Source organism: Monodelphis domestica, chromosome 4 (assembly GCF_027887165.1).
Source record: "Monodelphis domestica isolate mMonDom1 chromosome 4, mMonDom1.pri, whole genome shotgun sequence".
NCBI lineage: Eukaryota > Metazoa > Chordata > Mammalia > Didelphimorphia > Didelphidae > Monodelphis > Monodelphis domestica.
In genome coordinates, this window is record NC_077230.1 from 445,233,406 (window position 1) to 445,260,144 (window position 26,739).

Sequence of the window (26,739 nt, forward strand, 5' to 3'; positions counted from 1 at the left end):
CTTTACTGATCTTTAGTTCAGCTTTTAATAGCTAGTGCCTAGAATTTTTTTTGGTCCACGTTTCTCTGGCCGAGGTTTTTTACCCTTGCAAAGCTGCTGCTTGTTCCAGCCATTGGATAGCTCACTGACTCCCAGCCTGGCCCTTTCCTGCCTGCCTGCCTGCTGCCATCCGCTTCGGACTTTCTTGAGCCTTTCCTGCTGGCCCAGCTGTACTCCCTTCTCACCTGGTGCCCACTCTCCTGGCCCTTCCCACTCTGGGTGCCCACTCCAGCTCCCAGCCCTGCTTGCCTGTGTTCCTGTCCCAGCCCTGCCCACCCCAGTGCTCTCTCTCACTCACCCGGTCCCTGCTTAATCCAGATCGAGATTTGTGACCTGCCTGCCCAACAAACTCTAGCCTTGGAGCAGATCTCTCAGGACTCATTTCTACCAGTTGATAACAAATGGGGTAATTTTCCCTTAGGCTAAGCCTCCATGTGGGCAGATCATAGGAGGGGAGAGAGAAAAATGGAAAGAAGAAAGGTTTTTTTCCAAGCAGAAACTTAAAAACATGCTATTGTACAAGGATATCTTTTAATTGCATTGATCCTTTTATTGACTTCACCTGCGTGTCAGGGGGAAAATTCAGCTCTGTACAACCTTTTAGCTAACTTTGGGGAGGCAGCTGGTTGTCTCAGTGGACTGAGAGCCAGGCCTAGAGATAGGAGGTCTTTGGTTGGAATCTGGCCTGAGACACTTCCTGGTGGTGTGGCCTTGGACAGAGCGCATAATCCCCATTTCCTAGCCCATATCAATTTGCCTTCTGACAATAGACACCTAAATGGATAAAAAACCCAAGGAACTTTAAAGAGACTGGAGGTTTAAGGCATTTCAGACTCAAATGGTTTATACAAATCTCTGTATTCTATTGCATTTTACTGTTTGCTTTGTTTAAGGTTTAACTTTGTGATTTTAAGTTCATATATTACTGCATTCAATATTATTCTGTTACACTGAATCATTTTAATGTACTGAGTTTTGACTACTGTTAAATTCTGTTGCTGTTCCCCTATAACCATACTGAACAAATATCATTGTAATTAAGCCCATATATGAAAAAACAGCTTTTCTATTTTGACTTTGTAAATTGTCACATAGAGGATAGATGGACTTATTCAGAACTGGTTACAATTGCTATAACAACCTTTGGAAAATTTAATGTGCTAAATATCTCAATTGATTTTAAGGGTTTTAAAAAAAACATGATTTTTAGAAAAAAAATTTTTAACAATCTTTGGTCATTTTTGCCTACTCCTAACATGAGGTGTAAGGCCCATTCTAGTAGCTGAAGTGAAATACATTTATAACCCACAACCTTCCCGAATTTCTAAATATGTGAATGAAAGTTGGGGCAGTTAATCTCAGGGCATCTGTATCCTTAAAAAGCCTCCAAAAAGGAGCACCCCTTATTTATACTCTTCAGCTCACTACTTTACTTCCACCAGAATAATATCTAGAATTCTTAATGATGTTCTAAACCCAAAATGAGTTTTACTTTGCTTAAACATGTTTATTAGCAAGGTTGAAAGAATTGCTATGTCTGTAAAAACTTGTGACAAGTATCCATTTTAAAAAATGCCATACAGCAACTTATGTGAAATATGATATTGTGCTTGTTTGCTAATGTAATTAATTGGACTATTGAGAATTTTGGGGATATTGATACCACATATTTGTACTACTGCTCAATTCATTTGCTCATACTTACAGTTGATCATGGCCAGATATGAAGAAGAAATGGATCTCATTTTTGGTGAGAAAGCCTTGTATTCTACATTTTCTTAGCTGACACAGTGTTTCAATGATTATAAGCTACGTTTTTATTTTTAAAGCTCTTTTATTATATTTTTCTTGCATGTGCAATATACTTCTTCTGTTTTTTAAATTTTTCTCTCCTTTTTATATTTGAAGCACATGTCACCAGTATTAAGATTTTCTTTAACTTTTTGATTTTTCTGTAATATAAGTTTAAAATACATTTGCTATAATGTCAATGCATGCCCTAAAAGCTCCAGACTATAAAAATGATACCACTAATTATTTAAAAAAATTATGGGACTCTACTTAATAATTTTGTCTGCTTCCAGGACAAGATACATACAAAAGAGCCATTGCATAGGGCCAATGATAAGCCAATCCAGGATGGATTGATGCACTTCTAAGCCAATACTAAGGACTTGAACCTAGTGTGAAGACTCGAGGTTACTGTGTTTAACATTTGTTAAAACATAGGTTTTCCTTGTGTCCACACTTACTCTGAAATTACTCACAGACGAGTATCCCCAAACTTGGCACTTACTTAGCTTTTATAATCTTGTCCCTTTTCTCTCTTTCATAGTGTGGTATCTTTCTGTAGTCCTGGCTACTGACTGGGTAAATGTATCATTGCTTCAATCATTTTAATTGGGCCCTGATTCAAGGACCTGTTATAGATTTATTTTTCTTTTACTTGGAGTTTTTTACACATAAGACTTTGATTGTCTATATTTTCATCCAGTATTATCTTTTTTATTCAGATTTTTCTGATGTCTTTTTAATTTATCTTACCAATTGATTCATATACCTCATAACTCAGCCATGCATCCCTAAGTGATCCTGTGTTTTTCAATCACCCTGTTAATGGGGGAATGTAAAAATAATATTATTTAAATTGCAAAGTTTAAATTCCTTTTAAGAAGAATTTTAGGTAAAGAAGATGCTATCTCTCTGAATCCAGAATCTGAACTGTTGGAGAAGACACCATGAATAAGCCTCCAGACCACAAGCTGCACAAGAATGAACTCTGGATGTAGTTGATTGAACATTTATTTTGTATGTATACTTTCATACCAAAGGGGACTGCCCCCTAACTGGCTTTTTGTCAATACGTCCAGCAATTATTGGTTTGGTTTTTTTTTTCTTATCCTCAAATTATTGTAATCCTTAAGTTGATTATGTTTTCATGACCCTTTGGGGAAAATCTTTTTCCCAAACGCTCAAACAGGGAAAGGTAAAAATGGAGACTTGAACTCTGGACTCCAAACCCCAGGAATCCTTGCTAGCTCCCAGAATGCCCTCTAATCTCACTGAGATTTCCACCTGGGCAAGATCAAGAATTTCTATTTAACCTGGCTGTAAAGGCTATTGACCTTCTTTCCTACTTCCACTGCGGAGCAGACATGTCTCATGATGTGAGTGAAATTTGAATGGGCCTCTTGGCCCACCTAGCACGTGCTTCTCTTACTTGTATATTCTTAAATTCCTTATCTTAAATAAAACTCTAAAAATATAATACTCCTTGCAGAGGGAAACTAATTTCTACCTGCCGCAGTTTCCCCTAATTTTAATCATAACAGTTAAAGTTTAACTGTTCCAAAACAAGTGAAAAAAAGCAGAAATAATAAATGCAAACTTCTCAGACCACAATGCAATGTAAATAACAATTAGTGTACATGGAGAGGTAAATCAAAAATTAATTGGAAATTAAACAATATGATTCTCCAAAACCGGTTAGTTAAAGAGCAAATCGTGGAAACAATAACTTCATTGAAGAAAATGACAATGGTGAGACATCCTTTCAAAACCTATGGGATGCAGCCAAAGCATTACTTAGGGGGAAATTTGTATCCTTGAGTTCATATATTAACAAATAAAGAAGGGCAGAAGTCAATGAATTGGGCATGCAAATTAAAAAACTAGTAAGCGAAGAAATTAAAAATCCTCAGATGAAGACTAAATTAGATATCCTAAAATCAAAGGAGAAATTAATAAGAAAGTCAAAGAACTATTGATTTAATAAATAAGACTAGAAATTGGTACTTTGAAAAAACAAAATAGACAAAGTACTAGTCAGTTTAATTAAAAAAAGGAAGGAAAAAACCTAAATTGACAGTATCCAAGATGAAAAGGGAGACCTCACCTCCAATGAAGAGCAAGTTAAGGCAATCATTAAAAACTACTATGCCCGATTATATGGCAACAAATATGGCAATCTAGGTGATATGGATGAATACTTACAAAATATATATTGCCTAGACAAACAGAGGAAGAAATAAATTACCTAAACAAACCCATATCAGAAAAAGAAATTGAACAAGCCAACAAAGAACTCCCTAAGAAAAAATCCCCAGGTCCAGATAGAGAAATTAATTCTATCAAACATTCAAAGAACAACTAATCCCAATATTATACAAACTATTTGACAGAATAAGCCAAGAAGGAGTTCTACCAAATTCTTTTTATGACACAAACATGGTATTAATTCCCAAACCAGGCAAGTCAAAAACAGAGAAAGAAAACTATAGTCCAATCTCCCTAATGAATATTGATGCAAAAATCTTAAATAGGATACTAGCAAAAAGACACCAGCAAGTCATCACAAGGGTTATCCACTATGACCAAGTAGGATTCATACCAGGAATGCAAATATGGTTCAATATTTGGAAAACTATCCACATAATTGATCATATTAACAAGCAAACTCACAAAAATCACATGATAATCTCAATAGATGCAGAAAAAGCCTTTGATTAAATACAACACCCATTCCTATTGAGAACACTAGAAAGTATAGCAATAGGAGGGCCTTTCCTAAAAATAGTAAACAGTATGTATCTAAAACCATCAGCAAACATCATCTGCAATGGGGATAAACCAGAAGTCTTTCCAATAAGATCAGGAGTAAAACAAAGATGCCCATTATCACCTCTATTATTTAACATTGTACTAGAAACACTAGCAGTAGCAATTAGAGAAGGAAAAGAAATTGAGGGAATTAAAATTGGCAATGAGGAGACCAAGCTCTTACTCTTTGAGGATGATATGATGATTTACTTAAAGAATCCTAGAGAATCAACCAAAAAGCTAGTCGAAATAATAAAAAAATTGAGAAAAGTTGCAGGATATAAAATAAGCCTGCATAAGTCATCAACATTTCTATATATCTCCAACCCATTTTAGCAGCAAGAATTAGAAAGAGAAATTCCATTTAAAATCACCCTAGACAATATAAAATACTTAGGAATCTATCTGCCAAGACAAACACAGAAACTATATGAACACAACTACAAAACACTCTCCACACAATTAAAATTAGATCTAAACAATTGGAAAAACATTGATTACTCATGGATGGGATGAGCTAACATAATAAAAATGACAATCTATCCAAATTAATTTACTTATTTAGTGCCATACCCATTGAACTACCAAAAAACTTCTTTACTGACATAGAAAAAACATAAAGGTCATTTGTAAGAACAAAAGATCAAGGATATCCAGGGAAATCATGAAAAAAATGCAAAGGAAGGAGGACTTGCAGTCCCAGCTCTCAAACTATACTATAAAGCAGTGGTCATCAAAACAATTTGGTACTGGCTAAGAGACAGAAAGGAAGATCACTGGAATAGACTTGGGGTAAATGACCTCAGCAGGACAGTCTATGATAAACCCAAAGATCCCAGGTTTGGGGACCAAAACCCACTATTTGATAAAAACTGCTGGGAAAATTGGAAGACAGTATGGGAGAGATTAGGTTTGGATCAACATCTCACACCCTACACCAAGATAAACTCAGAATGGGTGAATGACCTGAATATAAAGAAGGAAAGTATAAGCAAATTAGGCAAACACAGAATAGTATCCTTGTCAGATCTTTGGGAAAGACAAGACTTTAAAACCAAGCAAGAGCTAGAAAAAATCACAAAATATAAAATCAATAGTTTTGATTACATCAAATTAAAAAGCTTTTGTATAAACAAAACCAATATAACTGAAATTAGAAGTGAAGCAACAAATTGGGAAACAATCTTCATTACAAAAAGCTCTGACAAATGTCTAATTACTCAAATTTATAAAGAGCTAAACCAGTTGTACAAAAAATCAAGCCATTCTCCGATTGATAAATGGGCAAGGGACATGAATAGGCAATTTTCAGTTAAAGAAATAAAAACTATTAATAAGCACATGAAAAAGTGTTCTACATCTCTTATAATCAGAGAAATGGAAAACAAAACAACTCTGAGGTATCACCTCACACCTAGCAGATTGGCTAATGTGACAGTAAAGGAAAGTAATGAATGCTGGAGGGGATGTGGCTAAGTCAGGACATTAATTCATTGCTGGTGTAGTTGTGAATTGATCCAGCCATTCTGGAGGGCAATTTGGAACTATGCCCAAAGAGAGATAAAAGGCTGCCTGCCCTTTGACCCAGCCATAGCACTGCTGGGTTTGTACTCCAAAGAGATAATAAGGAAAAAGACTTGAACAAGAATATTCATAGCTGTGCTCTTTGTGGTGGCAAAAAATTGGAAAATGAGGGGATGCCCTTCAATTGGGGAATGGCTGTACAAATTGTGGTATATGTTGGTGATGGAATACTATTGTGCTAAAAGGAATAATAAAGTGGAGGAATTCCATGGAGACTGGAACAACCTCCAGGAAGTGATGCAGAATGAAAGGAGCAGAGCCAGGAGAACATTGTACACAGAGACTGATACTATAACCTGCCAGTCAGTGGCTATTATAAAAAGAATTTTCCTTTGTGGGTTGGGGCTCGAGAAGGAGTAAGGAGTCTGAGAAAATGGGTGAAGAATGAAGGAACACAGACAAGTCAATATTTCTGATAGGGCAGGCGTGAATCCCTTATGACATTTTCCTTGGAAGAAGAATTAAAGGAAAATGTGAAAGTTTGCAGACACATGGAAGTAAGGATTCTGAGATAGAAAGCACATGGCCAAGAGAGGCCTTAGAGAAAGACAGTAGTGAGAACTTCAAGGTTGCTGGAACACGAAGGAATCATGCCTTTACCCCAGGCTTTATTGAGGATTGCCAGGATCAATGAATACGTAACAAAGCATAGATAATTCAGATTGGATGGGATGGTAATGATGACACCTTTTGGACCTGTTGACTTCGTAGGAATTTGACTCCACACAAAATGTTAATGAGTTTGCCTTGAACAAAGGCAGCATGGCTAGGTCAAGAGTCTGCCCACAAATATCAGAGTTCAAACCTTGTGTCTGAAGACACAATATCCATACATCAATTATATTTCTTAGATGTGAATATGCTTGAAATGCTACAGATACACTGTGGTACAATCGAACGTAATGGACTTCTCCATTAGTGTCAATGTAATATCCATGAACAATCTGCAGGGATCTAGGAGAAAAAACACTATCCACAAGCAGAAGACAAAAGGTGGGAGTAAAAACACTGAGGAAAGGCAACTGCTTGACTACAGGGGTTGAGGGGATATGATTGAGGAGAGATTCTAAATGAACATCCTAATGCAACTACCAACAACATGGAAATGGGTTTGGATCAAGGACACATGTGATACCCAGTGGATTCATGCATCGGCTATGGGAGGGGTGGAGGGCCGGGGGGGGGGGGCAGGGAAAAATGATCTTTTTTCCAATGAATAATGTTTGAAAATGACCAATAAAATAATGTTTAAAAGGGGAAAAAAGGAATGCATGGTTGAGTTATGAGGTATATGAATCAATAAAAATATGAAATTTTGATATGAATACAAAATATGAAAAATTAAAATATGAAAAATAAAAAAATCCAAATAAAAGAGAAAATAATTTGTGTGTGAAATATAGACTCTCAAAGTCTTATGTGTAAAAATTCTAAGTATAGAAAATTTAAACCTATAGCAGGTCCTTGAATCAGGGCCGAATTAAAATGATTTAAGCAATTATGCATTTACTCAATCAACAGCCAGAATTGGTTGGTCTCTTTGACCTTGCTCTATTGACACTATACAGTTTAGCTTTGTGCTTCTTTAGCACTGTGCAATAGCTCTTTTTGTATTCCCTTCTCCTAGAATCAGACAAAATTATTAAGCAAAGTCCCATAATTTCTTTAAACAGTCAATGGCATCATTTTTATAGTCTAATGCTTTTTGAGTATGCATTAATATTAAAACAGATGTATTTTAATCTTATATTATTGCAAAGTCAAAAAAATTATGGAAAAATCTTCTAAATACTGTTGACATGTGCTTCAAGTACAAAAAGCAGAGAAAAAATAAAACTCAGATACTATATTGCACATGCAATAAAAATTTGTTTTTTACAAATATATAAGCTATAATATATAGCTTAAAATTGGTGACATACTGTGTTAGCCTAGGAGAGGTAGAATACAAAGGTTCTTCTCTAAAAAATGAGATCCATTTCCTTTTTAAGTTGAACCACAGTGTGGGTACATTATGATTTTCAGAATAAAACAGTAATACAGTAGATAAAGCACATTCACAGAAGTTCCAAAGTCCCCAAAATTCACAGTAGTCCAGTTCATTACAAACAAACCTCCTATCATATTTCATATAAGTATCTTTGTCACACACACACAAAAAAACCCCTATGAACTGGTGGATATATGTCACAATTTTTACAGATGTAGAAAATCTTTCAACCTTGGCAAATATATTTTTAAACAAAGTAAAACTTATTTGGGTCTAGAACATCACCAAGAAATCTAGATTGTTCTGGTGGAAGTAAATTAAACTGAAGTGTTTTGCAGGAGTGCTTTTTGGCATCCTGCTTCATAGAAACACCTTGGTAGGGAACATTTCTTTGTTTCTCTACCTTTAATACAACAGTCTTTATAATATGAATATTTTTTAAAATCATCCATTTTTAACCCACTAGTTAATTAAAATTACTTCTGAAGACCCCTTAGAATTACCATTTAAATTCTTAGCTCATTAAATTTTCAAAGGTTGTTAGCCTGGTTGAATCCATTCATCATCTATATGACAATAAATGCAAAATTGGGGAAAAAACTGTTTGTGGTCTTTTACATTATTTTGTTCAGTAGTCATAGGGGAAAGGTAACAATATATCTAATAGTTAAAACACAGTAGATTAAACTGATTCCATGTAACAGAATAGTATTGAATACATTCATATGTGAACTTAAAACAACAAAATTATATCTTAAACAATCAGGAAAATAAAAATAATGGAGTCTTAAAAGCTTTAAAATTTCATCTCCAGACTCTTTAAAATTCCTTTCTCTATCCATTCAAGATTCTTTTTATCACATTTCTGGAATCTCCCAAAGCAAGGGAGAACATGTTTTTGAGGAATCTCAAACTGGATGAACATTAGAGAATGGGCAGACCCAAATGGCAAAGGGTTTTAGGGAGATGAATTTCTCCCCTGAATCTCAAGCAAGATAAGTTAAAGGATTAGTGCACTCATGAATGTTAGAAGCTGTTTGAAATAGGCAAGGTACTGCTCTTTCATAGACTATGCCATGCTTGTAATTGACTTCTTGTTTGGAAGAGTAACTTCCTTCCCTTGCCCTGAGGTAAAACACTAGTTCCCCCAGCCACATAGAGAGTTAGGAAGCTAATCATTGCCTAAGGAAAATGCACCCCAGTTTTTACCACTTGCCCAGAGATCTGCTCCAAGTTTGTGAGTTTCGAAGATACAGCAGCAGCCCTGTGGGACTAACAATAGCCACTGGGGCCAAAGATCTGGGGCTGGGGTCAAATCAGGAGGATGAGCGTTTGGGATCAATAAGATCAGGAGCCTGAGCAGGAGGAGGAGCAGGAGCAGGCAGCAGCAAGGAATGAGGAACACAAACAAGGGCTCAAGAGGATGGGCAAGGGTTTTCAAACTAAAAAAAGCCAGGCCTATAGGGAGGGTGACCAGGCAAAAAGTAGGGAAAGAAAAAGGCAGCAACTCCAAAGAGAGTTTGGAGTTCTCTAGGAGTTTGCGAAATTTTGTAAAAATTAAAATTAAGTCTCAAATAATAAAATGTTATATTTTAGGAGATTTACTAATGATCATTAGAAATCAAGTAATAAAGAGGACACACACAAAAAAAAAAAAAAAACATGTGCCCATGGCTGATCAGCCAGTTCAAACACCCGCCTTACCACCACCAAGCTTGGGACAGGAAGGAGAGAGGAGGTATCCTCCACGTCCCCGCCTAATATGTCTACATATTACTACTAGATTACATACTACATCCAATACATAGACAGTAGTCCCTATCTACAGAAAATATGTAATGACAGGAAGTCGGTGGGCTCCCAGTTAATATGGTTCTTTTTTAGGGTAACAGATTTTCAATTATACAGACCATGCCCCTTTAATTCCTGGCATGGGATTGGTTATGAGTGGATCAATCCCATGCTTGGGAGGGACCACTCCCCCTTAATTTCTTGAATGGGATTGGTCTTAAAAGAACCAATCCTGGGCCAGGGAGGGACCTTTGAATCGGACTTGTTTCGGGGTTTGAGTGGAGGTAGTCAGTTTCAGTCTGGTAGAACTCTGGTTTTGCTTTAATAAAAGTTTTGTTAGATCAAAGATAGAGCATTTTCTTTTTTATGTCATCTTTAATGAGGAGAAGCTCAGAAAGATCTGGGAAGACTTGAGAACTTATGCAAACTTTTTATTTTAATCTAATAAAAATTATATAATTTATATTTTGTAATGTTTGATATCTTTTGTTTGCTGCATATAAGATTTAAATTAGTGTCCAACAACGCCAAGTATTAATTTTATAAAGTTTATTAATAATCACTAAAAGTAGAGGAAAAAAAGGAAATAGAAGTATAAAAATATAATAATCTAAGGAAATTAAGACCATGTAACTAATTTTTCCTTGCCAAGTCAAAAAGCCCAGTCCAGCAGCCTACATCGTGGGAAAAGAGCAAGGAGGGCTACGCAATTTATATCCTCCCTACGTCAACATGTAATGTGAGAAGGAATGTGGGATGCTGGGAATTGAAGTTTTAGGGTTCAGAAATTAATTACACAACCCCCATGTGATTTTCATGGGAAATGAGCATGTGGAAATTTCTTAGCTTTACATACCTAGTTTCCCCATTGAATCAGTATAGGTAACCAACATATCTCTAAAGATCTTTAACTTGAGGTACATATAATATTCCATTTTCTAAGTTGAAATGACAATAACTTGGGGATAAGAGGGACATAAAAAAGAGAACAAAACTAATGATTGCTGAGCACATTGACAAAAAGCCAATTGGGGGCCGTCCTCTTTGGCATAAGACTTTACATTCAAAACAAATGCATTTAATCCCCTATAGTTCAATTTCACTATATCCCAAAGTTCATTCTGTATCTTTTGGTGCAGGGTATGGTTTCTTCCGGCATCTTAATGGTGCTTTCTTCAAAGAGTTCACTTCATGGATTTGGGGAGGTAGCAGGTTTCTTATCCTAAAATTACTCTCAAACAAGAAAAATTTTATAAATGTACAATTATATTCCAATTATGCAATCTCCCCTAAAGATAGTGTTGACAAACACATGGATCACTCAGGGATACAACCAGGCTGAGTTATGAAGTATGTGAATCAATTGTTAAAAGGAAGTCATAGAACAACAACAAACAAACAGAAGAAAAGGAGAAGAAAAAGAAATCAAAATTAAATAGTATATAAAAATTCTGAGCAAGCAAGAATAAGCCCATAACAGGTCCTAGAATCAGGGCCCAATAAAGTGATTTATGTCCCATAAGCCTAGAGGAATATTGCAGCAATATGCACTTACACAATCAGCAGCCAGGGCTATAGAAAATTGCTACATTATGAAAGACAGTAAAAGGACTAGATTTTTGCAGCAATGGGAAATAATATTTCCTGGTCTGATTTTAACTTCACTTACAGGGATAGGTAAGCCATAATTGTATCCAAACTGAGGTACTTGATCTGAATCTGGCATGTGGAAATCCTGCATCTGACATTGTCACACAGCTACTTCCTCAAACCCTAAAACAAGTCCTCTGTCTTGAGGTAGATTCTCATTAATCATACCAGGATTGGTTAGTCTCCTTGAAAAGTCACTTCATCTCTGCCTCACTTTCTCCATCTGTAACTGGTGCATCAATCCAGTAAGGTGCTTGTGATGAATCCCTGAGGTCCATAGAAACACTGACTGTGAGGATTTCCTTTCCTGTGGAATGAGGGATATAAAAATACTGCCTGAAATCCAGGGAGAAGAAACAAGAGTGAAACTGGGCTCTAAAATGAAGCAGTGGACCGAGGGCCAAGCAGGACAGGGCTGCTTGGGACCAGGAAGGACTAGATGCCAAGGGCCTTGGGGTCAGGGGATTAGAAAGAGGATTGGAGGGTTTGGGGTGACCTGCTGGCCCCTCTTTGACACCTCTCTGACCTTCCCACCTCCTCATGGTCCCCCACCAGACACCCCTAGCCTTACCCTTTCTCCCCTTCCCCCTCCTATGTGTCCTGTTCTCCCCCCTACCCTGGAGCTCTTCTGAGGGAATCCCCAGGCTCCCTTTGTCCCCCCATTCCCAGGGAGTGGCCACCCTCCCTTTGTACTGTCCCTCCTCCCCAGGTAGGCCACCCCCCCCTCAGAAGGGGTCTCTCCTCCTCCAGACCAGGGAGGGGGTTGGACACCATCTCCAAGAAGAGCCAACATTTAGAGAAGCTTCCTGGGTGCAGGCAACGTGTTGAGGGCTTTACAATTCCCATCTCAGTGACCCCAGGCCAGTCATTTCACCTCTCCTCCCTGATGTTCCCTCTCTGCACAATGGGGTCACAGGAGCAGCTCTATCTCATTACTGAGGGGAGGATGGAGGGAGAAAATCTCTGTAAAATGCTGGGCCAGCCTTCACTCCCTGCGCATATGCTGGCTTCTGCAGGGAGGATTCTTCCTGGCAGTGCTCGTGTGCACTGAAAGCAGATGGAGAAACCCTGTTGGGTCTGGAGTGGCTTCATGTTTAATGCAAAGAGATGTTGGAGAAAGAGGAGGGGAAGGCAGGAGCTGGGAGGGGTCAGGCGGGGCTCAGCACTGGCCAACTTGGGCTCCTAACTCCGTGGCTTCCTCCTGGTAGGATTGAAATCTAATGAGGGAGTGATCTGGGGTGAGTCGGGTCAGTTTCTGGGTTAGATCCGTGTCTGGGTCAGGCCAGCATCAGGCCAGGCCAGCCCTGGGACCGGCCATGGAGGTCAGGGGCCTCCCCAGTGACCAGAGACCCCAGAGCTTGCTCAGACAGTTTAGCAGAGACTTTGAGGAACTCATTATTCATCCTCTTCCTGGAGCACCCCGAGACACAGAGGAGACGGTCCAGGCAGCCCTCAGTCCTTGTCATACTCAGGGGGACTCAGGAAGATTCCCTCTCAGCCCTGAAAACCCTCTTTGCCTCCTTCACTGAGTCACCAAATTCTATGGAAGAGGAAGTTCTTTGGGATGCTTAAGGCAAAGGAAGTGCAGCAAAACATAGACTATATGGCATCTAGGAGGCCGGTTTGACAGAGAAAAACAGTCATTGTTCCTAAACTACAGGAAGTGGGGCTTTTCAGCTCCAGGGCCCTGCTATTTGGATCAATACGGCACCGGAGCCAGCCCTCCTCAGGCCCCTCATTTAGGACAAGGACCAGCTTGTCTGCCTCAGTTTAGTCCTCCCAGAAATGCGGAGGTCGTGCTCAGGGGCTTCTTGGGTCTCTTTTCTCACCCTCGGTCTGTGTTCTCCTCAGAAATGCTTCCATGTTTTTTTCCATAGCGCCCTCCTATATCACAGGAAGGAGGCCCAGGAGGATCAAAGCTAAAATTATCAGAAAGGAAAGGAAAATAAAAGAACCCGGATGCAGCCAGGGATCCTGGTTACACTTGATGCGTGGCCCCTCCTCCACCAGGGATCCAGACCCACAGATCCAGAAAGTAAGACTCCGTTTCCCAGAATGCCTCTGGGAGGACGTCCTCCACGCCGTGGAACTTCCATTTTGGAAGACTCCATTTCCCAGAATACGTGATTCATGACGTCACACAATGGTTGGCACCTCCCCTGTGTTGTTCCAGGGCATGCTGGGAATTTCCGGGCTGTCTATTCTCCTAGAGTGCTCACAAGTGTCGATTTTGGAATTTTGTTCTTGAGAGAGGAGGAGACGGCGTCAATACAAAGGTTGCAGCTGGAGCTTCAGCAGAGGAGGCTTTCTTTTCTCTAACTGCTGGGGAGCGAGAAGACTCGGGTGGACTTATTAATTTCAGGTAACTGACCTTGGAAGTTGGGTTCGGGGGTGGGGGAAGCCCCGGTGCACATGCAACCAGAGAGGCGGGCCAGGAAGGGATTTAGGGGGCTGTGAGTTTTGCTGGGGGACCGGAAGGTGTCTGCTTGGGTCTCTGTGTCTGTTCATCGCCTTAAATTACTATAGATGGGGGACAAACATGTAAGTGCTGGTGTCCGCCGGGGGCAACTGTGTTTGGAGTAGGAGCCTAGGTGGGGCTTTTCCTTCTCGGGAGGAGAATGGGCCTCTATCGTTCCCCCACCCCAGCTGGGGAAGGGGCGTGCAGTCACCGGATGGGGGCAGGACTGGTCCGGGTCCTTCCCCAAAGGTCCTAGGAGAGAAGCAGCCTACGTGAGCCTGGTTGGATTGGGGTGATGCTGGTGCCCACAGGCCATGGAAGGAGCTTTGATGTTGGGCACAGAACAAATGCCAACACATTCCCCCAATCCCAGCTGATGCCCGTCTCCCTGTCCAGCGTCTCCTGCCCCTCCCCCCCATTACCCATAACCTCTCCTCCATTCCATCCTGTCCCCCCAAAGCAGTTTCTGAATCGAATGAAGCCAAAGGGAGCAGCAGAGGGGGTGGGGAGGCTTCTTCCTGGCCAGTCCAAGGTCCTTTCCAAGCCTGAGGCTCCCTGCCCCCTCCAGTGAAGAGAGTCTCCTCTGAGGCCAGGGAAGGGCCCTGGGAGCCCCTCTGAGCCCTCCCCTCTCTAATTCCCCGCAGGTGCACAAGAGGAAGTCTGCCCACCTTGGAGCTCCCACCCCCTGAGGGACCACAGTCTGCCCCAAGCAGAGACCCTGGAGCCCGAGGGAATGGCCCCCTGGACCCCGAGGCCCCCTTCCCAGGTGAGTGCTGTCCATCCCCAGCCCTGGCCAAGCTCCTTCCAACTGGAATCCAGCAGAACTCAGACCTGTGTCTTTCCCAAACCTCCAGGGGGGCCATCACTGCTTGCTGTCAGTGTGACCTGAAAGGTCACCCCAATCCCCAGCTGTCTTCTGGGGGGTTTTCCAGGGCCTCTGTGGCCCCTGCGTGGATGAGGTTCCAGACAGACAGGTCCAATTGCAGATGAATAAATATTCATCCATCCTCCAGTGTGACAACCTCCATCAGAGAGGGATGCCTGTGTGTCCCACAATTCCTAGAATGGCCAGGGTCAGTCTCTTCTCCTGATCCCCAGATTCTGCGGTGTCAGGCCTGCCAGGGAAGCTTTGGAAGAAGTTTGAGGTGAGATCAGGTGAGGGCACAGAGAGGGAAAGACGTGTTTTTAGTAGAATAAAAAGGATGGGAATTCTGGGTGAGCGCTAAAAGGTCTGCTTTTTAAATATTATTAAACTCAGGAACTTAGAGTGCTCTTATCTTATGGAATCTTTAGATCTTTCTTTTTCCAATGAGAACCTGACAGAATGATCTAATCTGTTTCTTTCTCAAAATTTTTCTTTTTGTTCCATTATTTTTTTCTTTTTTAACTTTTGAAAAAATGTACTTAGAATATTTTTTCTATGGTTGAATGCTTCCTATTGTCTCCCTCCCCTCTTTCCCTCCTGGATCTGCCAAACAATTCCACTGGGTCATCCATGTATTATTGCTCAAAACATATTTCTATAATATTCATATATAGAGCGATCTTTTAAAACCAAAACTCCCAATCACATATCCATAAACCATGTAATAAAATATATGTTTTTCTTCTGAGTTTCTCCTTCCACAGTTCTGTCTCTTCATGTGGATAACCTTTTTCACAAGTCCCTTAGGATCATCCTGGATCATTACACTGCTATTAGTAGCAAAGTTGATTACATTTGATCATCCCTCATTGTTTCAGCTACTGTGTACAATATTCTCCTAGTTCTGCTTATTTCACTCTGTATTAGTTCTTGGAGGTCCTTTTAGTTCATATAGAAATCATCCAGTTCATCATTCCTTGCTGCACAATAATATTACCAGTCCCAGAGATGGGAGATCCTGGGTTCAAATCTAGCCTCAGATACTTCTAGCTGTGTGACCCTGGGCAAGTCACTTAACCCCCATTACCTCACCCGTACCACTTTTCTGCCTTGGAACAAATACATAGGATTGATTCCAAGACGGTTGGCAGGGTTTATTTTTATTTATTTATTTTGGGAATTTTATTTAATAAATTTAGAACATTATTCCTTGGTTACAAGAATCACATTCTTTTTCTCCCCTCCCCTCACTTCTTCCTGTAGCCAGGGCACACAATTCCCCTGGGTTTTACATGTGTCCTTGATCAAAACCTATTTCCATGTTGTTGATGTTTGCACCCATGTGATCAAGCAGTTGTTTTTCTTTTTTGTTTCTACTCCCAGTTTTTCCTCTGTTCTTTCTTGTAAATCCCTCTGAGTTGTTCAGGGTCACTGCATTGCCACTAATGGAGATTCAGTTGTGCCAGAGTGTATCAGTGTCTGTGTACAATGTTCTCCTGGTTCTGCTCCTCTCACTCTGCATCACTTCCTGGAGATCGTTCCAGTTCACATGGAATCCCTCCGGTTCATTATTCCTTTCTTGAACACAATAGTATTCCATCACCATAAGATAACTACAATTTGTTCGGCCATTCCCCAATTGAAGGGCATCCCTTCATTTTCCAATTTTTTTGCCACCACAAAGACTCTGGCTATGAATATTTTTGTACAAATATTTTTCTCCATTATCTCTTTGTGGTACAAACACAGCAGTGTTATTACTGGATCAAAGGGCAGACACTCTTTTATCGCCCTTTGGGCACAGTTCCAAATTGCCCTCCAGAATGGTTGGGTCAGTTCACAACCGCACCAAAAATGAATTAATGTCCCGACTTTGCCACATCCCCTCCAGCATTCATTACTTTCCTTTACTGTCATGTTAGCCAATCTGCTGGGTGTGAAGTGATACCTCAGAGTTGTTTTGATTTGCTTCTCTCTGATTATAAGAGATGTAGAACACTTTCATGTGCTTATTAATAGTTTTGATTTCTTTAACTGAAAATTGCCTAGTCATGTCCCTTGCCCATTTATCATTTGGAGAATGGCTTGATTTTTTGTACAATTGGTTTAACTCTTTATAAATTTGAGTAATTAGACCTTTGTCAGAGGTTTTTGTTATGAAGATTGTTTCCCAATTTGGAAATATTTCACTCTTTTCTTAGTATTAATTCCCACCATCCAATACAAAACCTGACACACAGAAGGTGTTTAATAAATAGGTGATATGTTGATCTCTCTCTCTCTCTCTCTCTCTCTCTCTCTCTCTCTCAATCTCTCTCTCTCTCTCTCTCCCTCTTCCCCTCCTTTCTCTCCTCTCTCTCTCTCTCTCTCTCTCTCTCTCTCTCTCTCTCTCTCTCTCTCTCTCTCTCTCTCTCTCTCTCTCTCTCTCTCTCTCTCTCTCTCTCTCTCTCTCTCTCTCTCTCCCCCCCCCCCCCCATAAGCAGTGTCTGGATTTTTACCATCCACATTTCATTTCATATCCTCTTTTCCTTATCCCTCCCTGCATCTTGCTGTCTTCTCTAGCTTTCTGCAGCTGTCTCTCTCCTGGGATTCTGAGTTTGGTAGGCACAGGGAAAAGAGGAAGGACTTTGCACTGTTGGGGGTTGGGAGTGGGGACCAGCAAGGTCACACAGATTTCAGCAATCATAAGGTTTTGTCCTTTTTTTTAGGCCAAAAAAGCAGAGGCAGCTATCCCTGACCTTAGCAGGGATCAGTTTAAAAAAACCAAACAAACCCTTACTTTCTGTCTTGGAGTCATTACTGTGTATTGGCTCCAAGGCAGAAGAGCAGTAAGGGCTAGGCAATGGGGGTCAAGTGACTTGCCCAGGGTCACACAGCTGGGAAATGTCTGAGGCCAGATTTGAACCTAGGACCTCCCTACTCTAGGCCTGGCTCTCAATCCACTGAGCCACCAGCTGCCCCCTACTTTCTAGTATTTTCGAAAAGAATGGTTGTTGTATTTTGTCAAAGGCTTTTTCTGTATCTTTTGAGATAATCATGTGATATTTGTTGGTTTGGTTATTGAGATAGTCAGTAATGTGGATCCTTTCATTCCTGGTATAAATCCCACCTGGTCATAGTGAAAAATCCTTGTGATGACTGTAGTCTCTTTGCTATTTTATTTAAGGTTTTTGCATCTGTGTTCATTAAGGAGATTGGTCGTTAGTTTTCTTTCTCTGTTTTTGGTTTGACTTTCGAATCAATACCATATTTGTGTCAAAAAAAAAACATTTGATGAGACTCCTTTGCTTATTTTGCCAAAGATTTCGTAGAGTAGTGTGATTGGTTGTTCTTTGAAATGTTTGATAGAATTCACTTTTGAATCCATATGGCCATGGGGATTTTTTCTTAGGGAGTTCTTTGATGGCTTATTCAATTTCTTTTTCTTCTAAGATGGGCTTATTTAAGTATTCTATTTCCTCTCTTGTCATAGGAGTCACAATAGTGATTGGATAAGAATAAATGGGCTTACCATCAGGACAAGCGGATATTAGGGCTCAGGTGGTGGATTTCCCCCTTTGATGGCAAAAAGAAGTTTGCCCAAACCTCATTAAGAAATCTAGGATTGAAAGACTTTCATCCTGAGCTAGTAATGGATCAGGCATTCTCACCATTATATTCACTTAATATATCAATGAATAATGGAGTTAACAAGTTTTCATCAAGTAAATTAACCATAATAATAATAATAATGTCTGGCATAACAATTCTCATTGTACACAGTGATGTTCCAGTATCAATTACATCAAAACATTTACAGGAAATAACATTAGGTAAAGGAGAGTTTTATTAGAGATTATGCACTCATTTTCTGCTTCTTTCCCCACACCATCAGGATGAAACAACTTCCATATTTTGATTCCAGTTTTTAGCCTGAGTCTCAACCCATGTTATTGCTTGTTTGTTCCCAAAATCATTCCTTTCCAGATCTCTCTTTTTCTTAAATCAGTCTTGGGCATTATGTCCTCTGATTCTACAATAGTAACCACATCCTATCAAATTTATTCTACAATTTTGAGGTATTTGTTGCACAGGGACTAAGACTATTTTAATCTTTTGACCAGACTGTAATGTTACCCCCTTATTTTTCCCCTCATACACACAGAAAGCAATTGCCTTCAGCTCCCCAATATTCTTTTCATGCCATCCAGGACAGTATTTTAAAAAGTATTCCTTGATATTTGGAAGTGACTGATTTATAAAGGCAGCATTAATTATTCTAGAATCATTGGGTTATGTGAATCCTAAAAATTCTCAGACCCTACTTCATAAGATTTGGTTAAGACCATTCCCCATTTTAAACAATGAAGGGACTTAGTCAGGAATGTGAGAACTCTGCTCCACTCATACTTAAGCATACTTTAGGGGAAGATAAAGTTGTAAACTCTTTACTGAACAATGAAAAAGTACTTAACTCATACTTATAGTGAAGCAAAAGCCTTAAGCTAGGTCTATTTTTTGATCTAATACAAAAAGGTGCTAAGTACCTATGAAGGTCAAATTAATCACTAAAAGGTCAAGCAACGTACAAACTTGCAAGGGGCAAAGAGGTGTGAACTTACTTAGAAGTTTTAGTCTACTCAGGTGTGAATTAAGAATGGTCTGTCCTTTGGAAAACGTCTACTGTGATTGGTAGATGTGAGAACTTAGGGGAGGTGACATAGGAGAAAATTCTCTTTAAAAGGAACTCTCTCTGAGAGAACTGGGTGGCTGGCTGAAAATTCAGTTTGCCAAAGCTGAATTGGAGCTCAGACTAGTTGGAGTAGCTGGGTCTCTCTGAACACTAGAATCTTGCTTGGGACAAATCTTGTGGTGAGTGGATTAAAGACTGACTGATCTCTCTTAGGGCTTGGGCTGAGGCTGGCCTAGTCTGGCCTGGGCTGGCCTACCCCTTTTCTCATTATTTCCTCTTACTCTCCCTCTCCCTTTCATTAATTCCTTAATTTGTATTAATTAAAATCTCCATAAAAACCTAGCTGACTTGGGTATATTTCATATTTGGGAATTTTTCCCTGGCGACCACTTTATATTTGATTTAACTCAAGACAATATCTTGAAACCATATTTCTGCAGTCACAGTTTATACCAACCACTCTTTTAATTGTTACAGTTAATGGGATCCAATTTTGCAAACCTCTTAGCACTCTTGCACCATCTATCGTAAATCTCCTAGGGGTCTCATCTTTGTCTTCTGTGGTCTTTTGGAACTTGCTATAATTCTCTGGTCTATCTGAGAAAAGCTCCATTCTTCTAGTTAGGTTATCTCTAGCGTCTCTTAACTGAAATCTCATATCTCCTACAATATTAGGGTCCTATAGGGGTACTTCTTTGTTATTAGTTAGGCTTTCCCTAACTGGGAGTTATTTATTAAAAGGAAAGCAGAGGTTGGGATTGATTTCTGTTCCTCATTTCTCTCCTTCCACTGATCCTTCTTGGGCTTGTCATAGGAAGGAGAAGTCAAAGGGGCAATCTCATTTTTTTCTAGTTGCATTCTTTAAAAATCATAATAGGCAATTCTTTCTAATAAACCAAGTATTTTTACTGTTCCCATTTTTTTTGGTTAGTCCTTTCTAGAAGAGATTTTATTTTTTTTAAGAATACAAAGGCTAAAACTTCCACATTTAGTCCAAAAGTTCCTAAGAGTCTTACACCAACTGAAACATTCTATAGCTTTCTTTCTCTCTATTCCTTTACCAACTGGTAAATTCTCTTTGTAATTTTTTTTTCCAGTGGAGTCTCTCAGAGAGTCTCTTTTGCTATACCCAGTACTCGCTCTGAGCAGAGTGTCTCCCTGCTCTAGTGAGTGTAAAAATCCTGGAGAAAGGAGAACCTGTCTGGGCCTGACTAGACACTCAGGCCATACTAAAACCACCTTCTTGTTTTGGGGGTACTGAGTTAGACAGCTTATGCAAACTAGGTCAACATCCCTGTTGGCTAGGTCCACTGATGGACCCAAAGACCTTCTCCCTGCTCATCTTCACAGGCAGATTTCACTCTATAACAAGCAGCAGAAAAGCAGAAGTTAAGAGTGCAACTTAATGTGGGACATTCTAAATTTATGCTTTAAAATGAAGCTTAGGAACGAATGCCATATTTAAAATTCATGACTATTTTTAAAGTTTGAGGATAGTAGGATTAAAAAAAGGAAGAGAGAAAGGAGCAAATTTCAATCCACGAGTTTGAAATACACTCACCTGCTTGGATTCAGTCATTTGGTTCAGGTTGGCAAAGAATCTTAGTTCATTGATCTCTCCCTCAGGTAGGGCTTCTATCCAAATTAATTAACTTATTCATTACCATTGGAATCAAACTGCCAATAAAGTTTTTTATAGAATTGGAAAAAATTATAACAAAGTTCATTTGGAAGAACAAAAGATCAAGAATAGTAAGGGAAACAATAAAAAATGTGAAGAATGTTGGCCCAGCAGTACCAGACCTTGAACTGTACTACAAAGCAATGAACATCAAAATTTGGTACTGGCTAAGAGACAGAAGGGAAGATCAGTGGAATAGACTTGGGGTAAATGACCTCAGCAAAATAGTGTTAGATAAATCCAAACATTCTAGCTTTTCATTTGAAAAAAAACCGCTGGGAAAATTGGAAAACAGTATGGGAGAGATTAGGTTTGGTTCAACATCATAGCCTAATTCAGAATGGGTAAATGACTTAAATATAAAGAGAGCAATTATAAGTAAATTAGGTGAACATAGAATAGTATACTTGTTAGATCTATGGGAAAGGAAAGAATTTAAGAACAGACAAGAGATGGAGAACTTTATAAAATGTAAAATGACTATAATTTTGAATGAAAAAATAAAAAATTATAATTTTGATTATTATCAATTTTAAAAGATCTTGTATAAACAAAACCATTTGAGCCAAAATTAGAAGGGAAGCAACAAATTGGGGGGGAAATTTTTATAGCAGAAACCTCTGACAAAGGTCTAATTTCTCAAATTTATAAGGAGCAAAGTCAATTGTACAAAAAAAAACAACAAGCTATTTCCTAATTGATAAATGGTCAAGGGACATGAATAGGCAGTTTTCAGATAAAGAAATCAAAACTATCAATTATCACATTGAAAAGTATTTCAAATGTCATAGAGAGATGCAAATCAAAACAACTCTGAGGTACCACCTCACACCTAGTGGATTGGCCAGTATGACAGTGAAGGAAAATAATAAATGTTGAAGGGGATGTAGCAAAATTCAACATTAATGCATTGCTGGTGGTGGTGTGAACTGATCAAATCATTCTGGAAAGCACTTTGGTACTCTTTAAAAGACTGCCTGCCCTTTGATCCAGCAGTCTCCTGAATCAAAAACCACCATTGGGTTTGTACCCCAAAGAGATAATAAGGAAAAAACTTGTACAAAAAGATTTATCACTGTGTTTTTTATATGGGCAAAAAATTGGAAAATGAGGGGGTGTCCTTCACTTGGGGAATGGCTGAACAAATTTCTGATTCCTACTTTGACTTTGGAGGAAGCTGAGCTGGCAGACTTCTGTCTGAAGATTCTCAGGAAATGCACATGGTGATCAGGACTTAGGGGAAGTCAGTATGAGGGACTGAGCCGGACTTCACCAGAGAAGGGCTGGTAGACTTGTTAAAGGCTCTGACTCATCTTCATTTCCCACTTTCACTCTTTTCTACCTCTTTTTAAATAAAAACTGCTGAAAGTCAATTTGACTTAAGCCTAAATATTTCAAAATTGGTGACCACAATATTACTTTATTACTCTCCTACTGAATCAACAACCCCAATTTTAATCCTTACAAAAGCCTTAATTGTGGTAAATGAAAGCTGGAAATGGCACCTCACCCAGCCTGGAGCGAAGGTCCCATATAGGTGTGCAACAGCATGTTTTATGGTTTTTCACAGATCATTAGCATAAGTCACGAACAGGGCAGGGGACACATAGGATGTTAAGAAACAGGCAGTGGTGTTTGGTAACAAAGTTTTGGAGTATTGATACCATGTCTTAATTTCAGTACAAGGTAAGAAAATGTATTGAATCCTCCAGAAGTATCACAATACTTAGGTTAAAGTAACCTTTCTGGGCTACAGTGATTTGAGAAGCTTCTAGTTGGTAGAAATCCTGAAAGGCTCAAATAATACCTGAAGATGCCAGGGTAGTTTCTGTGTGATCTCATCAAGCCAGCTGGACACTCACCATTTGCAGTGAACCCGGCTCCTTCTGTAGGGCTTTTAGCTTCCTTAGATAACTACGTAGGCCTAAAGCTTTTATTCCTCCAAAAGCACTCATTGCTATTATGTTCTAATACACCAAAGTACATACATCCTTTTCAATATAATGACCAATATTCTACTATTATAATTGATATCTTATACACAATTACTGGAATAACTGAGTCTAACTTTAAAAATTGTAATTTCAGTTCCTTTTCTGAAGAATGATATGTGGTCACTTGTTTCATGATCAATACTATAAAAGTAATAAAACAATTTTCCCTTCAATATGTATCAGATAAAATGTAGGAAATCAAATGAAGATGGATTCATAAACGCTTCTTGCAGAAGATGAGATTTTATTTGTATTCTTTTTTAGTTTAAACTTTATTTTATTTTTAATAACAAATTTACACGTTTGACAAATTGATATGATTTGTATTGTTTCCCTCCTCCCCCCCTCCCTCCCCGGAACTGACAAAGGAAGTGAGATTTTTGTCCAGTCCTAAAGGAATCCACTGAACTGAGGCAGAGATTATAGGGGACAACAGTGAAGGTTGTAGGAGGAGACAGGGAAAATGCAAGGATAGGAGATGGAGAGCCTCTTGTGAGGGAAAAGAGAGAGCCCAGTGTCACTGCATACTTAGGGTATGGAAGGGAATAAGGGGAGAGGAAAATAAGTGGGGAGCTCTCAGGGTGACCAGCCTTGTAAGTGGCTGCCCAGGTGGAAATCAAGCCCTGAGATGGTGCAGATGCCTGGGAGGACTCTAGGGTGAAGAGGGTTCACTCTGCAGTGGCATTCCAGATAATAGAGGGCTGACCTTAGGGTGGAGAGGCAGGCAGGGTCCTGAGGGCCTGGCCTTGGGTGCCATTGGAGGTCAGCTGTGATCTTGGGACTGCAGAGGCAGGACAGGTGGGGCAGTGACAACTACTAGGACCCAACCAGTGTAGGTGAGTTCAAAACAAGAAGCTGCCAACTCTTCTTGGAACTGAGGTCTCTGCCTTCTTCCCTTTGAGCCCAGATTTCTCTGCTTTCCTTTTGGGCTGAGATCTTTCTGTCTTCTGGTTCTAGGTATGTCTGAATGAGGACCTTTGGCTGCCCTTTCCCTGGGCCTCATCTTTCCTGTCTGAACTCTTTGAATGCCCTTCAGATAGGTCAGGAGCAATTCTCCCTCCCAGCCCTGGCTCCAGGAGCTGATCTCTGCTCCTGCTACTATTGTGGGGGAGAAGTTTTATTGTGTGAGAGGAAATGCTGGTTGTGGCCCAAAAAATTGCAGCTCAGAGTCATTCCTCTCAAGCCGTGAAGGTGTCTACATAGTGTAGCCATAGGGTTGGAAAAAGTTATTGCAGGGGAATGCAATAGCCCCCAGATGTGTGCAGAGGATAGTGGAATGGCCCCTGTACAGTTTCAGGTGGGGAATTGTGTCCTCCCATGCTTGGAAGCTCAGCTTTTCCTCAGACTATTCCTTCCCTAGGTGTGCCAGGGGCATTCCAGGCTGAAAAGTAATGGGTTAGGAAGGGGTAAAATGGAAGTGCCTCCAATACCAGGTGTAGCCTGGATTTTCCATGCAACAGTAGAAGAGTCCTGCCAAGTAGCCTGTTATTGTTACATCTGGCCACTGACTTGTCAGTTATTTCTCAGTCTGCCTCTTAACTTCTTCTATTGACCCTTGTTCCCGAGGTTTCTATAGTCACTGACTTAGGCTTAGATCCTTTGTTTTTCATGAATAAACTTTTTGAAAATTAATGTTGAATTGTGAGATTTTTGTGGAATAAATGTCCCTTTAGCCTGGCCAAGGATAAAACTGCAGACTTTCTGTCTATTTCCTCCCAGATTATGAAACTAGGGGCAGCTTCCCTTTTATTGTTGTGATAAATGGGTTAAGGGTCAAACTGGCAAGCCATGGTGAACTTTGACCCATTTTGAGAATGTGCTGGGCCAGCCACAAGACTGGGGAAAGCTTGGACTGACACCTTCCTTGTATGAACAAGGATCTGCTTCTCCTGTGATGAAGTAATGAGGGAGGAGTTGAGGTCTCCAAAGTCCCCCTCCTCAGTGGTTATTTATGAATCTGAGATCTCAAAGGATGTCCAGGGGACAGGTTCAGCTGACCACATTAAATGACTAGTCAATTAATGAATTAATTTAAAATGAAGAAATTTTGCCTCTTGAGAATTCGAGTCATTACACTGTGAATGTGGTTCTTATGAATGAGCTCGACTAGTCCCCAACCACAGTTAATCAGTTGTTATATTTTTTTAAAAGGTGAACACTTGCTCCTTTCCTTATCACACTTACTCTTCTGTAACATATGATTGAATATTTTCTAGTAAGAAATGACATTCATCATAAAGCAAAGACAGGATGTTTGGGCACATCATACCCAATGTTTTGCCAATCTCTCCATATAATAAGAAAAGACTACTCTTCTTCACTTAGCTAGAATCAGTCTGATGCCATATAAAATCTATGTAATCCTCTTTAAAATCTATGTAATCCTCTTTATGCTTTCAGCTGGATAAAAGTCAGCCTTTTAGGAAATTAAGTAGAGAATTCCTTTTTCTTTGTTTTCTCCTTATTAATCATTGGTCATATTTTCTCCCCAATTATGCAGTTCTTGCTATCTTCTCACAAACTGAAAAATATGTTCTTACTAGATGAATTTTGAGAGTTGTGATGAGGAGGGATTTCAGATCGCCTTCCTCCCTCAGAGAGCACTTATCCTCTCCCTAATTCCATAGGGGAAAGCATTTCAGAGTGAGACACTTCTCCAGTCTTTAGTCTTCCAACTTGATTCTCACTTCAGACACAAAATGTCTTTGTCAGTATTCCAATGGGCTCTGAATGACTGGTGTCTAGTGTTGGCTTTGATACTCTTCAAGGTGAAGAAATTGGGGTGAGTCCCTTGTATGCTTCAGTTTCCTCCAGTCAGTTGAGGAGGGCTGGACAAGATGGATTCTGCAGGCTGAACTCTAAATTTTTTGACTTTTGCTGGTTTAGGGGTCAATAACATTCAAGGATGTGGCTGTGGACTTCACCCAGGAGGAGTGGTGCCTCTTGGACCATGCTCAGAAAGAGCTGTACAAGAAGGTGATGCTGGAGAATGTGCAGAATCTACTCTTCGTGGGTAAGGATCATTTCCTCAGTTAACTGAATCTGCCATTTGAGGGAATGTCTTCATTCCATGTCAAAGGAGCAGGATTTTAAGCCTTTGTCAGTGATTAAAAAAACAAAGCTGCTGATCTCTTCACAGGGTTCTCCTGCCTGGTTTTAATTTTTTAAAAAATCTTTGAATTCTGTAATGGGAAGCTGGGGCTTTACTTTCTTGCTTTTGAAATTGTCTCTCTTCTATTTTAGGTAGCTTCAGGTTAAAACTTAAAACAGTGTTACAAATTTACATTCCTGAAGCTGATCATAAAAGTCATCTCATCAATTTCCTAATTAGACCTGAATTTTGTGTGAATTTTCTTTTTTTTTTTTTAATTTTATTTGGTCATTTCCAAACATTATTCATTGGAAACAAAGATCAT

At 39.7% G+C, this 26,739-nt stretch overlaps 2 protein-coding genes across 5 annotated transcripts in view; one reads left to right on the plus strand and one right to left on the minus strand.

Annotated features, from left to right (window-relative positions):
- LOC107649199 (translation initiation factor IF-2-like) overlaps window positions 1-13,774 on the minus strand; it is a 60,733-nt gene extending 46,959 nt beyond the window's left edge. Inside the window, exons 1-2 of one of the 3 annotated variants that reach the window (XR_008918227.1) lie at window positions 13,483-13,768; window positions 11,822-11,960 (exon numbers count right to left, since the gene is read on the minus strand). The gene's annotated coding sequence lies outside the window, so the exon portion shown is untranslated. Of the gene's footprint in view, window positions 1-11,821; window positions 11,961-13,482 lie in introns of all 3 variants that reach the window. The other 2 variants (XM_056825834.1, XM_056825833.1) reach the window with 2 other exon arrangements.
- A 22-nt stretch (window positions 13,775-13,796) lies between these two features.
- The window catches only part of LOC100029598 (zinc finger protein OZF-like), a 32,405-nt gene continuing 19,462 nt past the window's right edge, over window positions 13,797-26,739 (plus strand). The window contains exons 1-3 of one of the 2 annotated variants that reach the window (XM_007492607.3): window positions 13,797-14,015; window positions 14,756-14,877; window positions 26,210-26,336. In XM_007492607.3, the coding sequence (XP_007492669.2) occupies window positions 14,845-14,877; window positions 26,210-26,336 (160 nt within the window). In that variant the 5' untranslated portion in view covers window positions 13,797-14,015; window positions 14,756-14,844. The remainder of the gene's footprint in view (window positions 14,016-14,755; window positions 14,878-26,209; window positions 26,337-26,739) is intronic. The other variant, XM_056825820.1, reaches the window with a different exon arrangement.